We start from the raw sequence: 19,175 nt of genomic DNA, 5'->3' as shown, positions 1-19,175 counted from the left end.
AGTAATTGCATTTACAGTTGTTAGAAGCGAAAGAGTCTGCATACCATTTTATCCAAGTATAGTGAATTTATAGCATAAGGTAAATCTGTTTAATCATAGTTATTGTGGCATAAGTGGTTTACTATCACTAGTATATTGTAATTAATTGTAAGGTATGTCACAAGTAATTGACTACTCATACTAGTTAGAGTAGTAAAATGTGTGAATAAATTTACCTTTAAAAAATTAATTAAGAGTAGATTGAAGTTTATTTCAGTTGAGCATAAAAGAAAGGTATTATCACTTAGCATGATGAGTCTTAAATGTCAAATATAATTGTCAACCTATCTTATTTGTGCCACTACAGTCACAAGCCCTTAGTGTTCCCTTAATGGCATTCATTCAAATTAATTTTTATTTCCTTGTGGAATGTATTTGGGATTTGTCAGAATCTTGCTATGTCCAGGAAAGTGGTGTAATAACACAGTGATGGCCTTGGAGGCCCAGTGCCTGAATTTGCATCCCAGCTTAGCTACTTAATAGTTGTGTGACCTTGAGGAAATTACACCTTCCAGACCCTGGCTCTTGATCTATAAAATGAAAATAACAAAAGGATTCACCTCACAGAGTAACTTACTGTAAGGATTAAATGAAACCATATAGGGAATGATTAGCACAGTGCCAGATGCATTCTAAGTGCTCAGTAAATGTCCATCAGACTGGCTGTCAGCATGCTGGAGTCAGGGACCACATGAGTGTTCACTCTGTACCCAGCACATTGCAGTCCACATAGGCATTGTGTGGAGCCTGGCAGGGACAAACGAAGAGTGCAGCTTGCAGGTGAAAGGTCATGTGTTCACTGCAGCAAAATGCTGAACAAATAAGTGTATTTTTGCCAATTATAAGTGCGTAGTACAATGTAACAACTGAACTGAAGTGGTTTTGATTATCTTAAATCCAGTATAGGCCAATTACTTAGAACTGACTGTGCCTCGGAATTGCCTGAGGTGCTTTTTTTCAAAATACACTTGCTTGGGTCCCATTTGAGATACACTACACCAGAATTTCTGGGGCTTGAGTCCAAGCCTACACATACAGAAACAGCAATTTTCTTGCAAACTCCTGTTTAAGATCCACTGTCTTTAAGAGTAAAAGAGAAGTTCGTTTTGTTCAAAGAAAATGGTACATCTTGTATGGCTGTTATGAGAAACTGGGAACAATTACTAACTTTATTTGGTTCATGGAACACTTGATTTATTGAGCACCTGCCACATGCCAGTCATTATTGGTAGAATTTAAGAACTCCTGAGACTCATGAAATATAATGCCTTTTCCTAAAAGCTAATACTTAGAGGAACTTTTATTTAGTGAGTATATCCCATTTCCTTTATTAAAAAACTGATGTTAACATTTAGTATTATACTCAATAAAAGTAGATTTGTGAATTGCATGTTCAATGTGCTGTTGATTCATTCAACAAATATTCATTTGTTTTATTCCTCTATTTGCTGGTTATTATGCTAGATACTGGAATAAATAAAGCACAGTCTCTCTCCTTATGGAATTAAAAGTGTGCCAAGCACCAAGTGCCTACCAGTTAGAGCACGTATGCTGCATAGCTATCTTCAGGCATAGATCAGTACCTAAAGGGAATGTCAAATGTCCAAATCTTTATCCCAAAGGGACATACTATGTAAAAAAAGACAGAGGGAAAGAGGAAAGAACTGACATTTACTAGATGAAGGTCTGCCATGTGCAGTCCTTACAGGTGAACCTGTTGAGTTTTCCCATCTCAGGGTGGGTGCCACTTCTCTATGTTCTCTTAAATAATTGTCCATTTGGGTTTTTCTGCAGGGTCTATTTAAAAAGTTATTTAAATGGTATCTGGTTCACATTTATTTTTTAAAATAGGGTGTTGCAGAACATGAATAGAGTAAGCTTGACTATCACTGTCTTTTATAAAAATTTCTTATCAGAAATTTTAGTTCTAAATCAAATCCCAACCAAAGCACTGCCAGTGAAAAAGAATGCAGTTCCATCCTTAGAATCCCATTAGCATTAAAGGAATAAAACTACATAAATCAGTCCATCTTATGGATATAAAGATGATTTTGCACTAGAATGATATGTGTTCTGCTATGTAAACCTCTGCTGTTAACCAGCCATTTTTGAAGGCTGTCAAATAACACTTGGGCTGCAGCAGTCTGATGCTTTGATTTCTCCTTCTCGAGGTGTGAGAAGCATGAACAGTACAGACATTCAGTGGTCAGCCATCCTGAGCTGGGGATATGCTGATAACATTTTAAGGCTGAAGAGTAAACAAAGCGAGCCTCCAATAAACTTTATACAAAGTTCACAACAATATCAGGTAAACTGCATTTAGTCGAGGCCGAGCTGCTTATGCTGGACACGTGCCTGGTTTACAATGCTTACAGACTTCCCAACTACCACTGTTTGGACAGTGTCCCCAGTCTTCTGCTCAGGGTCTTACTGAGACGGTTACCATAATCTCTTACTCAGCAGCAGCTAACAGCCTCGTGTTTGAATAAAATCAGCCCTGTTAACTTGCCCTTTGTCACTACATAATTTTCTATAGCCAGAGTGCCATCTTCTACACCTGGTTTTTCCTGAATGGACTGTGTAATCAGGCATCATGTGGTGGAAGGAGCACCCGACCTAATGAAAGCCTGTAATCTGTGTTAATGATTTACTGTGTAACTTTTGACAAGTTACCTGATCTCACCACACAAGAGTTTCTTTCCTCCTCTATAAAGCTGGGATAACAGCACCCTCACTACTCTTTCTCAGAGATGTGGTAAAATTTACCCACTGTTTGTGCAAGTACTTTGTAAGCTATTAAACACCATACGCATGCACACACACACAATACTGCCACAACTTTTTCTGGAACTAAGTTGTATGTTAAACCTTATTTCTTTGACTATCTTTCCATAGGAATTTCTTTTACTGTTTTCTGACCTTCATTACCTGTGTAACATCTGCTGCCTATTCATGTGTTCTAACATGTATCCCCATTCCATGAGCACTTTAAAAACAGAGTATGCTACTTTGTAAAAGTTTTTGGCAGTGAGATAAAGGAGAACAGTTACCTGGCTTATCCTAAACTAAGAAAAGTAAGAATGAAAGGCAGTGAAAAGCAACCGTATTAGAAATTTAATAAGAATTTAAGCATTACAAAATTATTTCTATCATTTTCTTAAGTTTCACACACAAACATCATAAAAGATTAAGGAATTCTCTCATAAATCTTAAGCACAACAGGGTAGTCCATATTTTTTTAGCAAAATACTGTGTGATAAAGTAGTTCTGGTCAAGTGGGATGAGAGCAGCATATTTCATTTTCAGCCTTAGAAATATGTACTTCACTCATTAGTTCTTTAGTTTGAGAAAATACATCTAGGGTATTATCATAGGAACACTTACACTTTCCATATTACATATTTCACTTACATGTTGAATTTCATCATCATCATTAGAGATTTGAGTCCTGTCTCTTCACCTACACCTTCTGATTGACCTCCATTAATTTATTATCTTTTCTGTTATCAGTAGAGAATGAAAAATTGTGAATTCCCAACTGTGTTCAATGAACCTGAAAGCAGACTACAGAAATGGTGTCTGCAGCCCTCTTTTATACTTTCTTGAAACATGACAATGTTCTTTAGACAAAGCAATAAGAAAACTAAAAAATGACGGTTTATTTCACATATTACATCATCCTTCCAGGATATCTATCATTCTTCCATTTTATTATTTTGTTTGTTTTGTTTTAGCATAGTTGTGAGTGATTGATGAGTAGTGATGAAATGATTCCTAGAATAATAGAAAAATACTTCAAGGTAGAGGACAAACAAGATTATTAAAATCATGTAATGTAACTTCAGTTTATAAAAGAATTCAGTAGACACAATAATTTTTCCTATATATGAAAAATAGGTACATTTTCTCTGTTCTTTGGAAGACCTCTAAGAAAGAATAAAAGTTACAAAATCTCAATCCTTACCATAGTTGGAACTATAAAGAAACTCAGAAATAAAATTGGATCCACTGGACTTAAGTTAGGAGTTAAGTAGAGCCAGAACCAAAGAAAGTTAGTTTTTAAGACAGCATTATCTTGGCACATTTGTAGGTCCAAGGGAAGACTCGAATTCTGAGAGAGGACAAGGATTCTGAGGGACATTGGAAGTGGGGTGGGACTGGCCTTTGAAAACAGAGAAACTTCCTCCTTTAAATCAGGAGAAGCTGCAAGACACTTTGAGGCACAAAGGAGGAAGGGGCAGAGGTCCACAGCTGACCCTGTCTTCTCAGTGGGGACTGCTGTGTGGGGAGGCAGAAAGGAGACGGGGCAGGGAGAACAGCTGCCGTGCACGTGGCCCTGGGGGTCAGCTAGTACCCAGGGGAAGACTCATCAGGCCAAGCAGAGTTGAACTGACTTTGAAGAGTGCCTCCATGGATAGGACTGAAAGGCTTATAATCCCAAGGGAACAATCCCAGCTTTTTATCCACATTTGTCTTTCCTTCTATTTAACAATGTTTAGAACTGTTAGAAACAATATCTCTGTTTACCTTGTTTTCCCATCAAAAACAGAAAAAAAATTAAAATCAGGCAAATGTGTGAAACACTCCCACATACACATACATTAATCTTTGATCTAGTCGATCTGGATCACTTTGCTTAAATTTCTGAGGAGCAAATAGCTGTATATGTGTGTACAGAAAAACGTGAAATCATGGACAATGCAGTGCAATATATTTTAATTTGAAAACAACTTTTAAGACACCTGGCTCTATTATTATATCCTACACCATTCCAATTATTTCAGGTTAACAGTTTACCTTACATGTTGTGATTATGTATTTGTTAAAGAGTTGTCAGAGAAGCATTTTATGCTTTTAAACATGATACTCTTTGACTCCATCCTTTTTCAAAGGTGACTAGTTGTGCTTGGGTCCCTGATGGTTGCCAGCTGTTTACTGGGAGCAAGTGTGGTGTCATCACTGCCTACACAAATAGGCTGACGAGCAGCACGGTAGGTCCTGGACTCGCTTGGTGGGTACTTTGGGAATTTCACATTAGGAGGGCAAGAAAACCTTTATGAGGCATAATTTACCTTGTTTAAGAGTAACTTAAAATTTTTGTACTTCAATCTTTTCTTCACATAAGCCCTTAGAATGTGAAAGGTCACATACCTAACTCTTTCATTTTAGGTTTGTCAGGATCACAATAATTATATTGAAATATGCAAAAATAATTTAAAAGGTTTTATTTTTGTGTGTCAGAGGCAGTATTTTGAGTTAGGATCTGTTTTGTGTTAGGCTTTTTCATGACGTTTTGATGCTTGCATAACAGTATTCTCAGTATCCACTTCAATGCTTAGGAGCAAGATTCTGTGAAATCTCAAGCTTCAAACCCCTAATGATGAGCAATCTTACACTCTCTTAATATACTCTCACACTCTCCAGATAAATTAGCTGTCAACAAAATTCAACTAGCTCATCTTCATTTCTACCACTAGAAAAATTTTCTTTTAGCCATTCACTGAATCCTCAAGATTTGTGAGTTAAATTATAAAACACTCTAGTGAAGAAAAGAAGACACACTATGCAATAATCCTGTTAATTTACTGTTGTTCCTTTCTTGAATCAACTGTCTGTGGTGCCATTAAGGATAAGTGGCATATTTGGGGTGGTAAGTCAGTAATAATCACTCCAATCTAGAACTTTCTCTGTGCTTTTTTTTTCCATTACAATTTTCTCCATTATATTATTAAATATGTTTTATTGGGTGAAACGTGTATTCCTATTGTAGGGTGATGCTAGATTCCTCTTACTTTTCTGTCCAAGTTTATTCCCTTTTAAGCCCTTGTTAAGGTTTTCTGCCATGATCCTTGGGGTGTAAATGTGACCATCATATTGTTTCTGTCCCTTAGCATAAGGAACCATTAAAATGTTTTCAGCAGGAATAATATGATCCAGTCAGCACTTTAGAAAGAACACTGTGAAGCCTACAAGGAGAAGCACTTAAAAGGGATAGGAGAGCTAAGGCAAAGACACCAGCTAGAAGGCCACTGCAGTGATGTGGCAGGCTGTCAGGAAGGCTCCTTAGCATCAGACACAGGCACGTACAGATCATTACAGAACAGCGAAGTGTGTGCTGTAATGAAGATTCACATGCAGGTTAGAATAGCACAGAAGAGGGACCAACCAGATGTCCAGGGGCCAGAAAAATTACACTTGAGCTGCATCTTAAAGATTCATTTTACTACACAGAGAAAAGAGGAAAAAATATTTCAGGCAAAGGAAAGCAACATGGAATCAAAGGCATGGTAATGAGGGGATGGTAAAGACTTTTTATATGCAGTTTATAGTTTAACATGCTGGGAAGGAGTGGCAAAAGTAGGCTGGAAAAGTAAGACTCTAATATGCCACCTATAAAGATGAATGCTGAGACCACCAGCCAAGAAGTGTCTTAGCTTTTGGAATGACTCCTTTATGCTCCTTTTTACTCTCAAAGGCCTCATATGGGTGTTGATTTTGTAACATCCCTAATATTCACTGCTGCCATCACCTTTCATTTTCTGAGCTCACCCTTCTGTTTCCTTTTCCTCCAAATATGTTCTAATCACCACTGCTAGAGCAGCTATCTGCTGTGTACTTAGATAATTTTGCACCATGCCAGAGACACCTATTTAAAACTAGGTTCATCTTTAGCTTTTTATTTCCTATTGCTTTTCTCAACACTTTGGACAGCCTTGTTCTTCATTTTTGTTACTTTCATTCTCTCTATATTTAAAATTTTAATTGTACACTAATACAGTATAAAGTACAAGTTAAACAGAGAGATGAAGTTATCAGTATAGGAGTAGTTGTGCACAGCATAGCTTTGAATAGAGCAGATCAGAAGTGTGGCTGTTATAATTTGAATATAACAAGACATGCTTCTTTTAGATTTGAAGTTAATGTAGACTTGTGAAGTCTTATCTTGCTTATACTTCCTTGGTTATATATTTACCTGAAAGTAGATTTTTAGCTTATTTATAAGGGTTTTCTTTTTCTCCTAAGTATAATAGTATTAGGCAATCAAGCCATTAGATTTATAGTTACTATTTAAACTGTATCCAAAACTGCATCTTTTTATCATTGTTTGTTTTAAGGGGAGGTGACTTCAGTTTTTGTAGATGTCCTGGTTGCCTTTTCTGCAGGACCGTCTCACCATTTTGGTGTCCCTAAAGCTGCAGTTCTGAGCCTGCACCTGTGAGATTAGCAGGAAGCACCTCATGTTCACTAGTTTCTGTTCTCCCAATCCACTGAATGCCATGGTTCTAAAAGCATTTATGTTCCCATCAGTGTTGGCTTTAACATAGACAAAAGAAAGATTCCTCAAGTTCCATTAATGTATGACCAAAATAATTGTTTGGAAATATTTTCAAGGGGCTCTTATGAAATACCTTCCTTAGCTAGTGAAGCATATCTAACTTTGAGCTTTGTAAGTTTCTGCTGCATCTCCCAAGATAGCCTTCTAAGTGCATTCTAGGTACTGATGAATAAGTTGACTTGTTATAAGGAATTGTTATCTATAAGCCATTTTTATATTAGAAAAGAATGTCTTCTAAAAGTGGTGTGATTTTAAAATAGTTGCTTGAGTCATTTTTTCATGTACTAAATAGTGTAACCAGCCACGTCATCTTCATATAAGTGACCAACTACATTTCTGTTCTCTAAAGTGGTGGCTATAGGAGAATATATATATTCAGTTCATCCATGATAGTAGTATGTCATTCAAGAACAATTTTAAATGAAGTAGGGCACCATAAGATTCCTGTTTTACCCATAGAAATTATTTTCTGATCCATCAGAGAATCATCTAGTTACAATAACTCTTGTGATCATTTTAAAGTGTAAAATATATAAAATTATCAACCATTACAGGGACCCTATGTTGTGTTTACTCCATGAATATTATTCATGGTTATGGAGTAATAAAAGAATACATATGACATATATACATACATATGTTTCAGCTCTTGCATGAAACCACAGCCTGGGTTGGAATTCCCTGGTTGTGCTGGGGGGAACCTCAGGACTCAACTTTGGATAAGGCGTCCCTAGATTGGCATGCGGTCCATGTCATCTGGCAGAAACAAGGAAGATACTTGCATTCTGTTCCACAAATAGAGGAGTTCCTATAAGTGAATTTTTTTTAACATAGTAACAAGTACATAAAACCTGCACTCAAAAGTATGGATAAGAAAGTGAATATGTGAAAAAGTTAAACTTTAGAAAATGCAACTTAAAGCAACCTTGATTGCCATTTAACACCTGGGAAATTTTCAAAGATTTAGAATGAAAGGTGAGTCACAAATTCAAATGCTGCAGAGCTCAAGCAGAGAAAGAAGGGACTTAGGGCTTTTGGTGCAGGGAATTCCTTGCTCCCAGGTAGCCTGCAGCATGGTCTGAAAGGGTTCTGGGCGCGTCTCCTCAGTCCTGCAGACTACTGGCCCTGCACAAAAGGTCACAGTCAGAGAGCCAGAAGGGGCCCACACCCAGGACCCTCTCTCGTTCAAAGCCCACCTGGTTGCTGTGGTTGTGTTCAGTTGAAGGCCACATGCCCTGGCTGAACAGAGCAGCTACTACACAGCTGAAGCCTGTTGTTCCAAGGAAGAATGTGAACCTGGTGTTGTCTAGTCATTTAATTCTCTAAGTGTAAAATATGTATTTTTATATGAATAAAACACTGGACTACATAGCACTTAAAATAGATGAGTTTCAGCTAATATAGCAACACAGATATGTTTCAAAAACAATAGTGAACAAAAAAGCAAGATGCAGAAGATACCTAAAGAATAATACCACATATATAAAGTTTATCAACATAAAAAACAATACAATATGTTGTTCATAGTTTTAGTAACATATTGTAGAACATGTATTCTACATACGTGGGAAACATAAATACAAAATTCAGGGCAGTGGGAACTCCTGACAGGGGAGGGGAAATGGGATGTTAAACAGTACCCAAACTATGTAATGTGTAATGTTTTCTGTATTTAAAAAATAAAGTGATCATATAAAATGTTAGGAGTAGTTTAACTGAGTGGTCAGTGTACAATTTTTTGTTATACTTAGTCTACTTTTCTGTATTCTTTGAAGTGGAAATACTTTATGGCAATAAACAGCTAGCCTTGTGAAAACAAGTCAAACCTTTCGGGGACATCTTGCATCTGTAAGGCAATGTGGACCTTGGAACATCAGTTTGTGACCTTTGATTTAGACAACCAATTCCTAGCTATTGACAAGTAATGTGTCATTATATACACCACCTTTGGTGGAATCGTGAATTGGTGCTATGCCTTTGAAAAGTACACTGTCAAACACTATAAAATTATCAATATTCACTGACCCACTAGTGAGATCCTGGAAATTCATTCTAAGGAAATAATTCAGAGGAGCAACAAAACTTTCATGCATGAAGAATTTAATTCTAACATCTATAATTTTGAAAAAATTAGAAACAGTTTTCAATGTCTATCAATAAAGGATGCTCAAGTAAATTATGGCATACTAGCATACTAACTGATTAGAATATTATAACAACATTGAAAATCATTTTGAAGACAGTGTCAAAAGTAGAAATGATTATGAGAGAATGTAAAATAAAAACAAAATTACATGGCAGTAATCACAACTAAAAAATATGTGTATATTTATTAGGATAAACTGGACAAGAATAAACAAAAAAATGCAAAGTATATTAGTTGATGAAATTATGGACAATTAAAAATTTTTTAATGTTTACTTAGTGTTACTCTTTAGAAAAAGTTGAACTGAATTGGATGGAAAAATGGTATGTTTGAAAAAAATGAGACACTTAGGTTGTTTTTATTTTTGAGATAACACTAGGTTATCTTTTGTCAATGTTTCTATCTTATACTTAATTTTTTAATTTCAGCCTTCAGAGATAGAAATGGAATCTCAGATACATCTCTATGGGCACACAGAGGAAATAACCAGCTTGTTTGTTTGCAAACCATACAGTATAATGATAAGTGTGAGCAGAGATGGAACCTGCATCATATGGGATTTAAACAGGTACAGAAGGTCTCCAACCAAACTTAGCTATTTTTAATGCTTCAGTTCTTATTGTATGAAACAGATCCACTAAAATAGTATCTTTAGTTATATTATAATTTTAAGCATGAAATACAGTCATTACCTTTGTAATCTTATTATAATCAAAAGATCAGTTAGGGATACAGTTAGGAATGCCTTATGAATAGTCAGTGCCTATACTGAAGAAAAGATTTATACAAATAAGAATATAATTATATTTAATGTTTATTTTCAAATTCACATCTTTGATCTTTCAGGTTGTGCTACGTACAAAGTCTGGCGGGACACAAAAGCCCTGTCACGGCCGTCTCTGCCAGTGAGACAACAGGTGACATTGCCACTGTGTGTGATTCAGGTGAGCTAGCCCCAACACCAAAGCACAGGGCCGCTATGCCAGCAGTGCATTCAGCCAGCTGGCTACCGCACAGGCTGCACTGTCAGATACTTCTCTCAGGCCCTGCAAGATCTAAATGCTGTGATAATAGCATGTATGTGCATTAAAATGTAGTAAGGTCCAACACTGAGTTCATCAGTTTAGCTGGCAACTTATACAAAAGATAGCATTGTCATAATTTAACTTTTTTTGATATGTGTAAGATTGCATTTGAGCACATGTAAGTTAATTGTTATTTACATAATTATCTGAATTTTCTTGGGTTTTGTTCTATACTTTTTTGCTTCTGCTTTTTAACTACTACTTTCCTCGTGACTAAATGAAAAACATCAGTGGATGATCAACTTTGAATATGTCTTCCAGTTCCTGAGAGAGAACAATAGTAGAGAATGACAAGTAGACGTGACAGATATATCTCCTAATTTACATGACACAGATATAGCTCCTAATCAAAGGTCTTGCTTTGATTTGTATGGGTTTTTTTTCATGTATATATACTAAAAACTTGATGTACCCAGCAGGAAAGAACGGTTGGAAAAATTCACAAATTTTCGATGTTTATTTCTATTTGTAAGGATCTTAATGATCCCTTGAAAAACTCTATCTTTCTATCCACTCAGTGTAAAATATCTTTGACACATTTATAGTGGGTGGACCTCTAGCCTTTGCTTGCATTTTTTATATTGTTTGTTTTTTTCTGAAACATAATGTGTGGTATCTTCGCAGACAACAAACAATTATCCAGTTCTGTGACACCAATGGATTTTCCAGCAATGCAGTTCAATTCTGACACTAACTACTTCAAGTTAGGAAATTTGGGAGTGTTGAGATGCCCACCACATTCAGTAAATTTTTTTTATTAAGATATTATTGATGTACACTCTTACGAAGGATTCACATGAAAAAAGAGTGTGGTTACTACATTCACCCATATTAATATTATCAAGTCCCTACCCACACCCCATTGCAATCACTGTCCATCAGTGCAGTAAGATGCCACAGATTCATTATTTGCCTTCTCTGTACTACACTGTTTTCCCCGTGACCCCTCACACTGTGTGTACAAAACATAATACCCCTCAATCCCCCTCTCCCTCCCTCCCACACCCCTCCTCTTTGGCAACCACCAGTCCCTTCTTGGAGTCTGTGAGTCTGCTGCTGTTTTGTTCCCTCAGTTTTGCTTTGTTATTATACTCCACAAATGAGGGAAATCATTTGGCACTTGTCTTTCTCCACCTGGCTTATTTCACTGAGCATAATATCCTCCAGCTCCATCCATGTTGTTGCAAATGGTAGGATTTGTTTCTTTCTTATGGCTGAATAGTATTCCATTGTGTATATATACTACATCTTCTTTATCCATTCATCTACTGATTGGACACTTAGGTTGCTTCCATATCTTGGCTATTGTAAATAGTCTGCAATAAACATAGGGGTGCATATGTCTTTTTGAATCTGAGAAGTTGTATTCTTTGGGTAAATTCCAAGGATTGGGATTCCCAGGTCAAATAGTATGTCTATTTTTAGTTTCCTGAGGAACCTCCATATTGCTCTACACACTAGCTTACATTCCTACCAGCAGTGTAGGAAAGTATCCCTTTCTCCACATCCTCGCCAGCATTTGTTGTTCTTAGTTTTTTAGATGCTGGTCATCCTAACTGGTGTGAGGTGATATGTCTTTGAGGTTTTAATTTGCATTTCCCTGCTGATTAGTGATGTGGAACATCTTTTCATGTGTCTGTTGGCCATCTGAATTTCTTCTTTGGAGAACTGTCTCTTCATATCCTCTGCCCATGTTTTAATTGGGTTGTTTTGCCCTTTATTTCTTTGTGTTGTCTAATTGCTGTGGCAAGGACCTCCAGAACTATGTTGAATACAGGTGGAGAGAGTGGGCATCCTTGTCTTTTTCCTGATTTTAAAGGAAAGGCTTTCAGCTTCTCGCTGTTAAGTATGATGTTGGCTGTGTGTTTGTCATATGTGGCCTTTATTATGTTGAGGTACTTGCCCTCCATACCCATTTTGTTAAGAGTTTTTATCATGAATGGATGTTGAATTTTGTCAGATGCTTTTTCAGCATCTATGGAGATGATCATGTGGTTTTTGTCCTTCCTTTTGTTGATGTGGTGGATGATGTAGATGGGTTTTCTAATATTGTACCATCCTTGCAGCCCTGAAATAAATCCTACTTGATAATGGTGGATGATCTTTTTGATATATTTTTGAATTTGGTTTGCTAATATTTTGTTCAGTATTTTTGCATCTGTGTTCATCAGGGATATTGTTCTGTAATTTTCTTTTTCTGGGGTGTCTTTGCCTGGTTTTCATATTAGACTGATGCTGGCCTCGTAGAATGAGTTGGAAGTATTCCCTCCTCTTCTACTTTTTGGAAAACTTTTAAAGAGGATGGGTATTAGGTCTTCACTAAATGTTTGATAAAATTCAGTGGTGAAGCCATCTGGGCCAGCTGTTTTGTTCTTAGGTCATTTCTTGATTACCAATTCAATTTCGTTGCTGGTAATTGGTCTGTGCAGATTTTCTGTTTCTTTCTGGTCATCCTTGGAAAGTTGTATTTTTCTAGAAAGTTGTCCATTTCTTCTAGGTTATCCAGCTTGTTAGCATATAATTTTTCATAGCATTCTCTAATAATTCTTTATATTTCTATGGTATCTGTAGTAATTTTTCCTTTCTCATTTCTGAGTCTCTCTCTGTTTGTAGACTGTCTTTTTTTCTTGATTAGTCTGGCTAGGGGTTTTTCTATTTTGTTTAGTGTCTCAAAGAACCAACTCTTGCTTTCATTGATTCTTTCTATTGTTTTATTCTTCTCGATTTTATTTATTTCTGCTCTAATCTTTATTATGCCCCTCCTTCTACTGGCTTTGGGCCTCATTTGGTTTTCCTTTTCTAGTTTTGTTGATTGTGAGTTTAGACTGTTCATATGGGATTGATCTTCTTTCCAGAGGTAGGCCTATATTGCATTATACTTTCCTCTTAGCACGGCCTTCCCTGCGTCCCACAGATTTTTGCAGTGTTGAATTATTTTTGTCATTTGTTTCCATGTATTGCTTGATCTCTGTTTTTATTTGGTCATCAATCCATTGATTATTTAGGAGCATGTTGTGTAGCCTCCATGTGTTTGTGGGATTCTTCATTTTCTTTGTGTATTTTATTTCTAATTTTATACCTTTGTGATCTGAGAAACTGGTTGGTACAATTTCAATCATTTTGAATTTATTGAGGCTTTTTCTGTGGCCTAGCAATGATCTATTCTTGAAAATCTTCCATGTGAACTTGAGAGGAATATGTATTCTGCTGCTTTTGGGTGTAGAATTATGTAGATGTCTGTTAGGTCCATCTGTTCTAGTGTGTTGTTCAGTGACTCTGTGTCCTTATTTATTTTCTGTCTAGTTGATCTGTCCTTTGGAGGGAGTGGAGTGTTGAATACTCCTAGAATGAATGCGTTGCATTCTATTTCCCCTTTTAAATCTGTTAGTATGTGTTTCACATACGTAGGTGCTCCTGTGTTGGGTGCATATATATTTATAATGGGTATATCCTCTTGTTGGATTGACCCCTTTATCATTATGTAATGTCCTTCTTTGTCTCTTGTGACTTTCTTTGTTTTGAAGTCTATTTTGTCTGATACAAGAACTGCTACTCCTGCTTTTTTCTTGCTATTAGTTGCATGAAATATCTTTTTCCATCCCTTCTCTTTTAGTCTGTGCATGTCTTTGGTTTAAAAGTGAGTCTCTTGCAGGCAGCATATAGATGGGTCTTGTTTTTTTATCTATTCAGTGACTCTGTGTCCTTTGATTGGTGCATTCAGTCCATTTACATTTAGGGTGATTATTGATAGGTATGTACTTATTGCCATTGCAGGCTTTAGATTCGTGGTTACCAAAGGTTCAAGATAACTTCCTTACTATCCAAGAGTCCAACTCAACTCACTCAGTATGCCAACTGCAAACACGATCCAAAGGTTCTTTTTTCTCCTCCTTTTTCTTCCTCCTCCATTGTTTATATATTAGGTATCATATTCTGTACTCTTTGTCTATCCGTTGATTGACTTTGGGGGTCATTGATTTAATTTTGTAGTTGTGTAGTAATTAACTTCTACTTTCTTTACTGTGGTTTTATTACCTCTGGTGACAGCTATTAAACCTTAGGAACACCTTGATCTATAGCAGTCCCTCAAAAATTGACTGTATAGTTGGTTTGTGGGAGGTAAATTCTCTCATCTTTTGCTTATCTGGAAATTGTTTAATCCCTCCTTCAAATTTAAATAATAATCTTGCCAGATAAAATATTCTTGGTTCAAGGCCCTTCTGTTTCATTGCATTAAATATATCATGCCACTCCCTTCTGGCATGTAAGATTTCTGCTGAGAAGTCTGATGATAGCCTGATGAGCTTTCCTTCATATGTGATCTTATTTCTCTCTGTGGCTGCTTTTAATAGTCTGTCCTCATCCTTGATTTTTCCCATTTTAATTACTATATGTCTTGGTGTTGTCTTCCTTGGGTCTCTTGTGTTGGGAGATCTATGTACCTCCATGGCCTGAGAGACTATCTCCTTCCCCAGATTGGGGAAGTTTTCAGCAATTGCTTCCTCAGAGACACTTTCTATCCCTTTTTCTCTCTCTTCTTCTTCTGGTACCCCTGTAATATGAATGTTGTTCTGTTTGGATTGGTCACACAGTTCTCTCAGTATTCTTTCATTCTTAGAGAACCTTTTTTTTCTCTCTATGCCTCAGCTTCTTTGAATTCCTCTTCTCTAATTTCTATTTCATTTATCGTCTCCACCTTATCTAATCTCCTTTTAAAACCTTCAGTTGTATGTTTCATTTCTGGTACTGTGTTCCGTAACGATTGGATCTCCAACCAGAATTCACTCCTGAGTTCTTGAATATTTTTCTGTACCTCCATGAGCATGTTTATAATTTTTATTTTGAAATCCCTTTCAGGAAGATTCATGAGGTTGATTTCATTTCACTCTTTCTCTGGTGTATTTATAGTTTTGCTTTGAACCAGGTTCCTTTGATGTTTCATATTTGTATGAGGCACCCTTTTGTGCCCAGAAGCTCTACTCTCTGGAGCTGCTCAGCCCATGAAGCAATGTCGGGGGTTGCAGGGGAGCGGTGTTGGTGCCTGCAGAGAGGAAAGAGCTGTTTCCTGCTTCCCAGCTCCTATGCCCGTCTCCACTGCCAGAACCAGTGGGCAGAGCACACAGATGTAAGCCTATGTGCTTTGCATTTGTAGCTGCTCTAGGCGGGGCTTCTTCCCTCTGTCTGGCCTGACACCAGAGCATGGTTTGCCGGTTTGCAAGCCAGGTGCGGACTGTCCTGGAGGAAGGCACAGCAGGCTGCATATCACGGGGTGGGGGGCAGCTTGGAGCTGTGTAGCCGGCTTGGGGGATGGAGCGCCTGTAGATCGTGAAACTTCCCAACCTGCTGGGTACAGTGCACGTGGACAATTTTGTTTACCTGTCCTTTCTCCTCAGCAGTGAGCTCTGTGCCATCCTTGCCCCTTTAGCAGCCCTCTTGCTATTAGGAAGTCTCTCATACTGCCCACCTTTCTGTTGTCCCATAGCAGCCGGATATGGACCCTGTTTTCCACAAGAGACAGGCATCTGTCTCGCCAGGTATTCCACCTGTCTTAGCTTTTCAACCCCCCTAATCCCAAGATCACCATGTAATGTAGGTTTGTGCTCCCAGAGCAGATCTCCAGAGCTAGGTGTTCAGCAGTCCCAGGCCTCCACTCCCTCCCCGCTCTGTTTCTCTTACTTCTGCTGGTGAGCTGGGTTGGGTTAAGGGTGTGGGTCCCACTGGACCACAGCTCTGGCATGTTACCCTGTTCTGTGAGGTTTATTCTTTTCTTCAGGTGTATGCAGTCTGGAGCAGCCCTCTTTCCTGTTGCTCTTTCAGGATTAGTTTTATTAATTATATTTTTGTATTATATGTGGTTTTAGGAGGAAGCCTCTGTCTCACCTCTCATGCTGCTATCTTTAATCTCCTCCCTCAATAATTTCTTTAGAACAACTCTCAGAACTCAGTAAAACACTTACTACTATAGTTTATTGTAAAGGATACAAATTAACAGCCCAAAAAGGAGATACACAGGGTGAGATCCAGGGGGCCTTTTGTCAGCTCAGAGGCTTTCCAACCCCACAGTTCAAGGTTTACTGAGGTTTCCTTATGTAGGCGTGATTCAAGAAATCATTGGCCACTGGTAACTGAGCTCAGTCTCCAGCCCTTCTCCCCTCCCAGGAGGTGGGGAGGTGCTGTAAATTTAAACCTTGAACTGGTTGTTTTTTCTGATGACCATCCCCCATCCTGAAGCTGTCTAGGCCCAGCCCACCCCCACTCCCAGTCTTTTATATGCTTATTTCATTAGCATATAGACAGTAAACTACAAGGGCCATAGGAGCTCTGTGCCAGGGCCTGGGACAAAGACAAAAATTTTTTTTTATTATACCACAGATATCTCTTGGAGTTCTGTTGTTTTTATAAAATGTTAATCCACTTTTATATTCAGGAAAAATAATGCCTTCAGTCGCGCTTAAGGATTTCAGATGTGAAGTATTTGCCAGTCTTAGCCTCTGGTCATAAAATCATGTCATGAAATCATTTCTATTTCCTAATCATCATAACTAAGGGGAAAAATCTTAAGCAGTTGACTTTGGTAATATAAATGTGGTCAATGATTGATGACTTTCTAATTGTTCTCCTTGACTTGTACATAAGCAGCTCTGAGTATGTTATATCAAGAGGGAATCTGGGGAGATGGTATAAATATTTATATAGAGGTCTCCACTTTCTTGTTTTGGCAATGTTGGTAAGTTAGGACTGATCCTGAGGGAGCTCAATTTCCTAGTTAATTACTTTCCAACTGCCAGTGGTGATTTATATCTGTGATATTATATTAGCCAGTCATATGGGAACAAGAAACAAAATTACTTTTGCTGCAGTTACCAACTCACTAATAGGGTATTCAGGTTTCCCTAGGTAGCACACAGTATAATCGAGTATTGGCTAGAACTTTTTCTTCCAATTCGAATAAAAAGGGCTTCTCAACTTTTTTAAGGCCTCTTAATATGTATGTAAGAGAAGTCATAAGAAGACTTTGGTATATAGAGAACTTAATAAAAATAGTAATTTTTTAAAACAGTGACTGAATTTATGTTTAGTGACCCAGATTAGAATTCATCCTCCTGTTCTTATAGTCTAGGAAGGGAAAAAAGCTATCATATTTAGCCTAACAAAAATCTTCACCCCCTAGTGGGTGCTATCCAAGTAACTTTAAAATCAAAATTAAAAATAAATAGAGAGGGATTAAAGATGGCGGCATGAGAGGAGAGACAGAGGTTTCCTCCTAAAACTGGATACAATTAGAAAATATAGTTGGCGCAACTAGTCCTGAAAGAGCAACATGAAAGAGGATGGTGTCAGACTTCACACACCTGGAGAAAAGAGCAGACCTCACCAAATGGGGTAACGTACCAGAGCTGTGGCTCCGTGGGACCCGAGCCCCTCCCCTACCCTAGCTCACGGGCAGAAGGAAGAGAAATGGAGCAGGGAGGGAGTGGAAGGCTTGGGACTGCTGAATACCTAGCTCCGGAGATCTGCTCTGGGAGAACAAACCTACATTTCATGGTGCTTTCATGAGATGCACATGACTACCATGTTGGAAAGTTAATACAGTCAGAGTTCCTGGGGAGACTGGGATTCCAGCCACTTGTGGAAAGCAGGGATCCATATCCAGCTGCTCTGGGACAAAAACTTATACCTGTGTGCCCGGTCCACTGGCTCAGGCAGTGGAGACAGGCACAGGAGCCAGGAGGTGGGGAACAGCTTTCCTCCCCCCAGGTACCAGTACCGCTCCCCTGCAACCCCGACATTGCTTCAGGGACTGAGCAGCTCCAGAATAGAGCTTCTGGACACTAGAGGGCGCCATATACAAACAAGAAATGCTAAAGGAACCTTGTCCAGAGTAAAATTATTAATACAACTCCCGAGAAAGATTTAAATGATATGGACCTCGTGACTCTTCCCGAAAGGGAGTTCAAAATAAAAATCATCAACATTCTAATGGAGGTATGACAAGACATCCAAGAACTCAGGACTGAATTCCAGTTGAAGATTCAATCATTGAAAAGCACAATGGGGGGTATTAAAAGCAGATTTGATATGGTGGAGAAGACAATAAATGAAATAGAAACTAAAGAAGAGGAATGCAAAGAAGCTGAGGCACAGAGAGAACAAAAGGATCTCTAAGAATGAAAGATATTAAGAGAACTATGTGACCAATCCAAATGGAATAATATTTGCATTATAGGGGGTACCACAAGAAGAAAAGAGAGAAAAAGGGATAGACAGTATCTTTGAGGAGGTAACTGCTGAAAACTTCCCCAATCTGGGGAAGGAGATAGTCTCTCAGGCCATGGAGGTGCACAGATCTCCCAACACAAGGGACCCAAGGAAGACAACACCAAGACACTTAGTAATTAAAATGGGAAAGATCAAGGATAAAGACAGACTGTTAAAAGCAGCCAGAGACAGAAATAAGATCACATACAAAGGAAAGCCCATCAGGCTAACATCGGACTTCTCAGCAGAAACCTTACAGGCCAGAAGGGAGTGGCATGATGTATTTAATACCATGAAGCACAAGGGCCTG

The 19,175-nt window shown here is 38.0% G+C and overlaps 1 protein-coding gene across 5 annotated transcripts in view; it reads left to right on the top strand.

Moving 5' to 3' along the window:
• LYST (lysosomal trafficking regulator) overlaps positions 1 to 19,175 on the top strand; it is a 224,662-nt gene that overhangs the window by 187,009 nt on the left and 18,478 nt on the right. For 4 of the 5 annotated variants that reach the window (XM_036919307.2, XM_057505741.1, XM_036919308.2 and 1 more), the window contains 4 exons: positions 2,211 to 2,347; positions 4,932 to 5,030; positions 9,950 to 10,089; positions 10,368 to 10,465. In XM_036919307.2, the coding sequence (XP_036775202.2) occupies positions 2,211 to 2,347; positions 4,932 to 5,030; positions 9,950 to 10,089; positions 10,368 to 10,465 (474 nt within the window). Of the gene's footprint in view, positions 1 to 2,210; positions 2,348 to 4,931; positions 5,031 to 9,949; positions 10,090 to 10,367; positions 10,466 to 19,175 lie in introns of those variants that run through there. The other variant, XR_008998856.1, reaches the window with a different exon arrangement.

Source organism: Manis pentadactyla, chromosome 8 (genome assembly GCF_030020395.1).
Source record: "Manis pentadactyla isolate mManPen7 chromosome 8, mManPen7.hap1, whole genome shotgun sequence".
NCBI lineage: Eukaryota > Metazoa > Chordata > Mammalia > Pholidota > Manidae > Manis > Manis pentadactyla.
The sequence above is the reverse complement of the archived record's forward strand: the minus strand, read 5'-3'. Positions and strand labels throughout refer to the sequence as shown.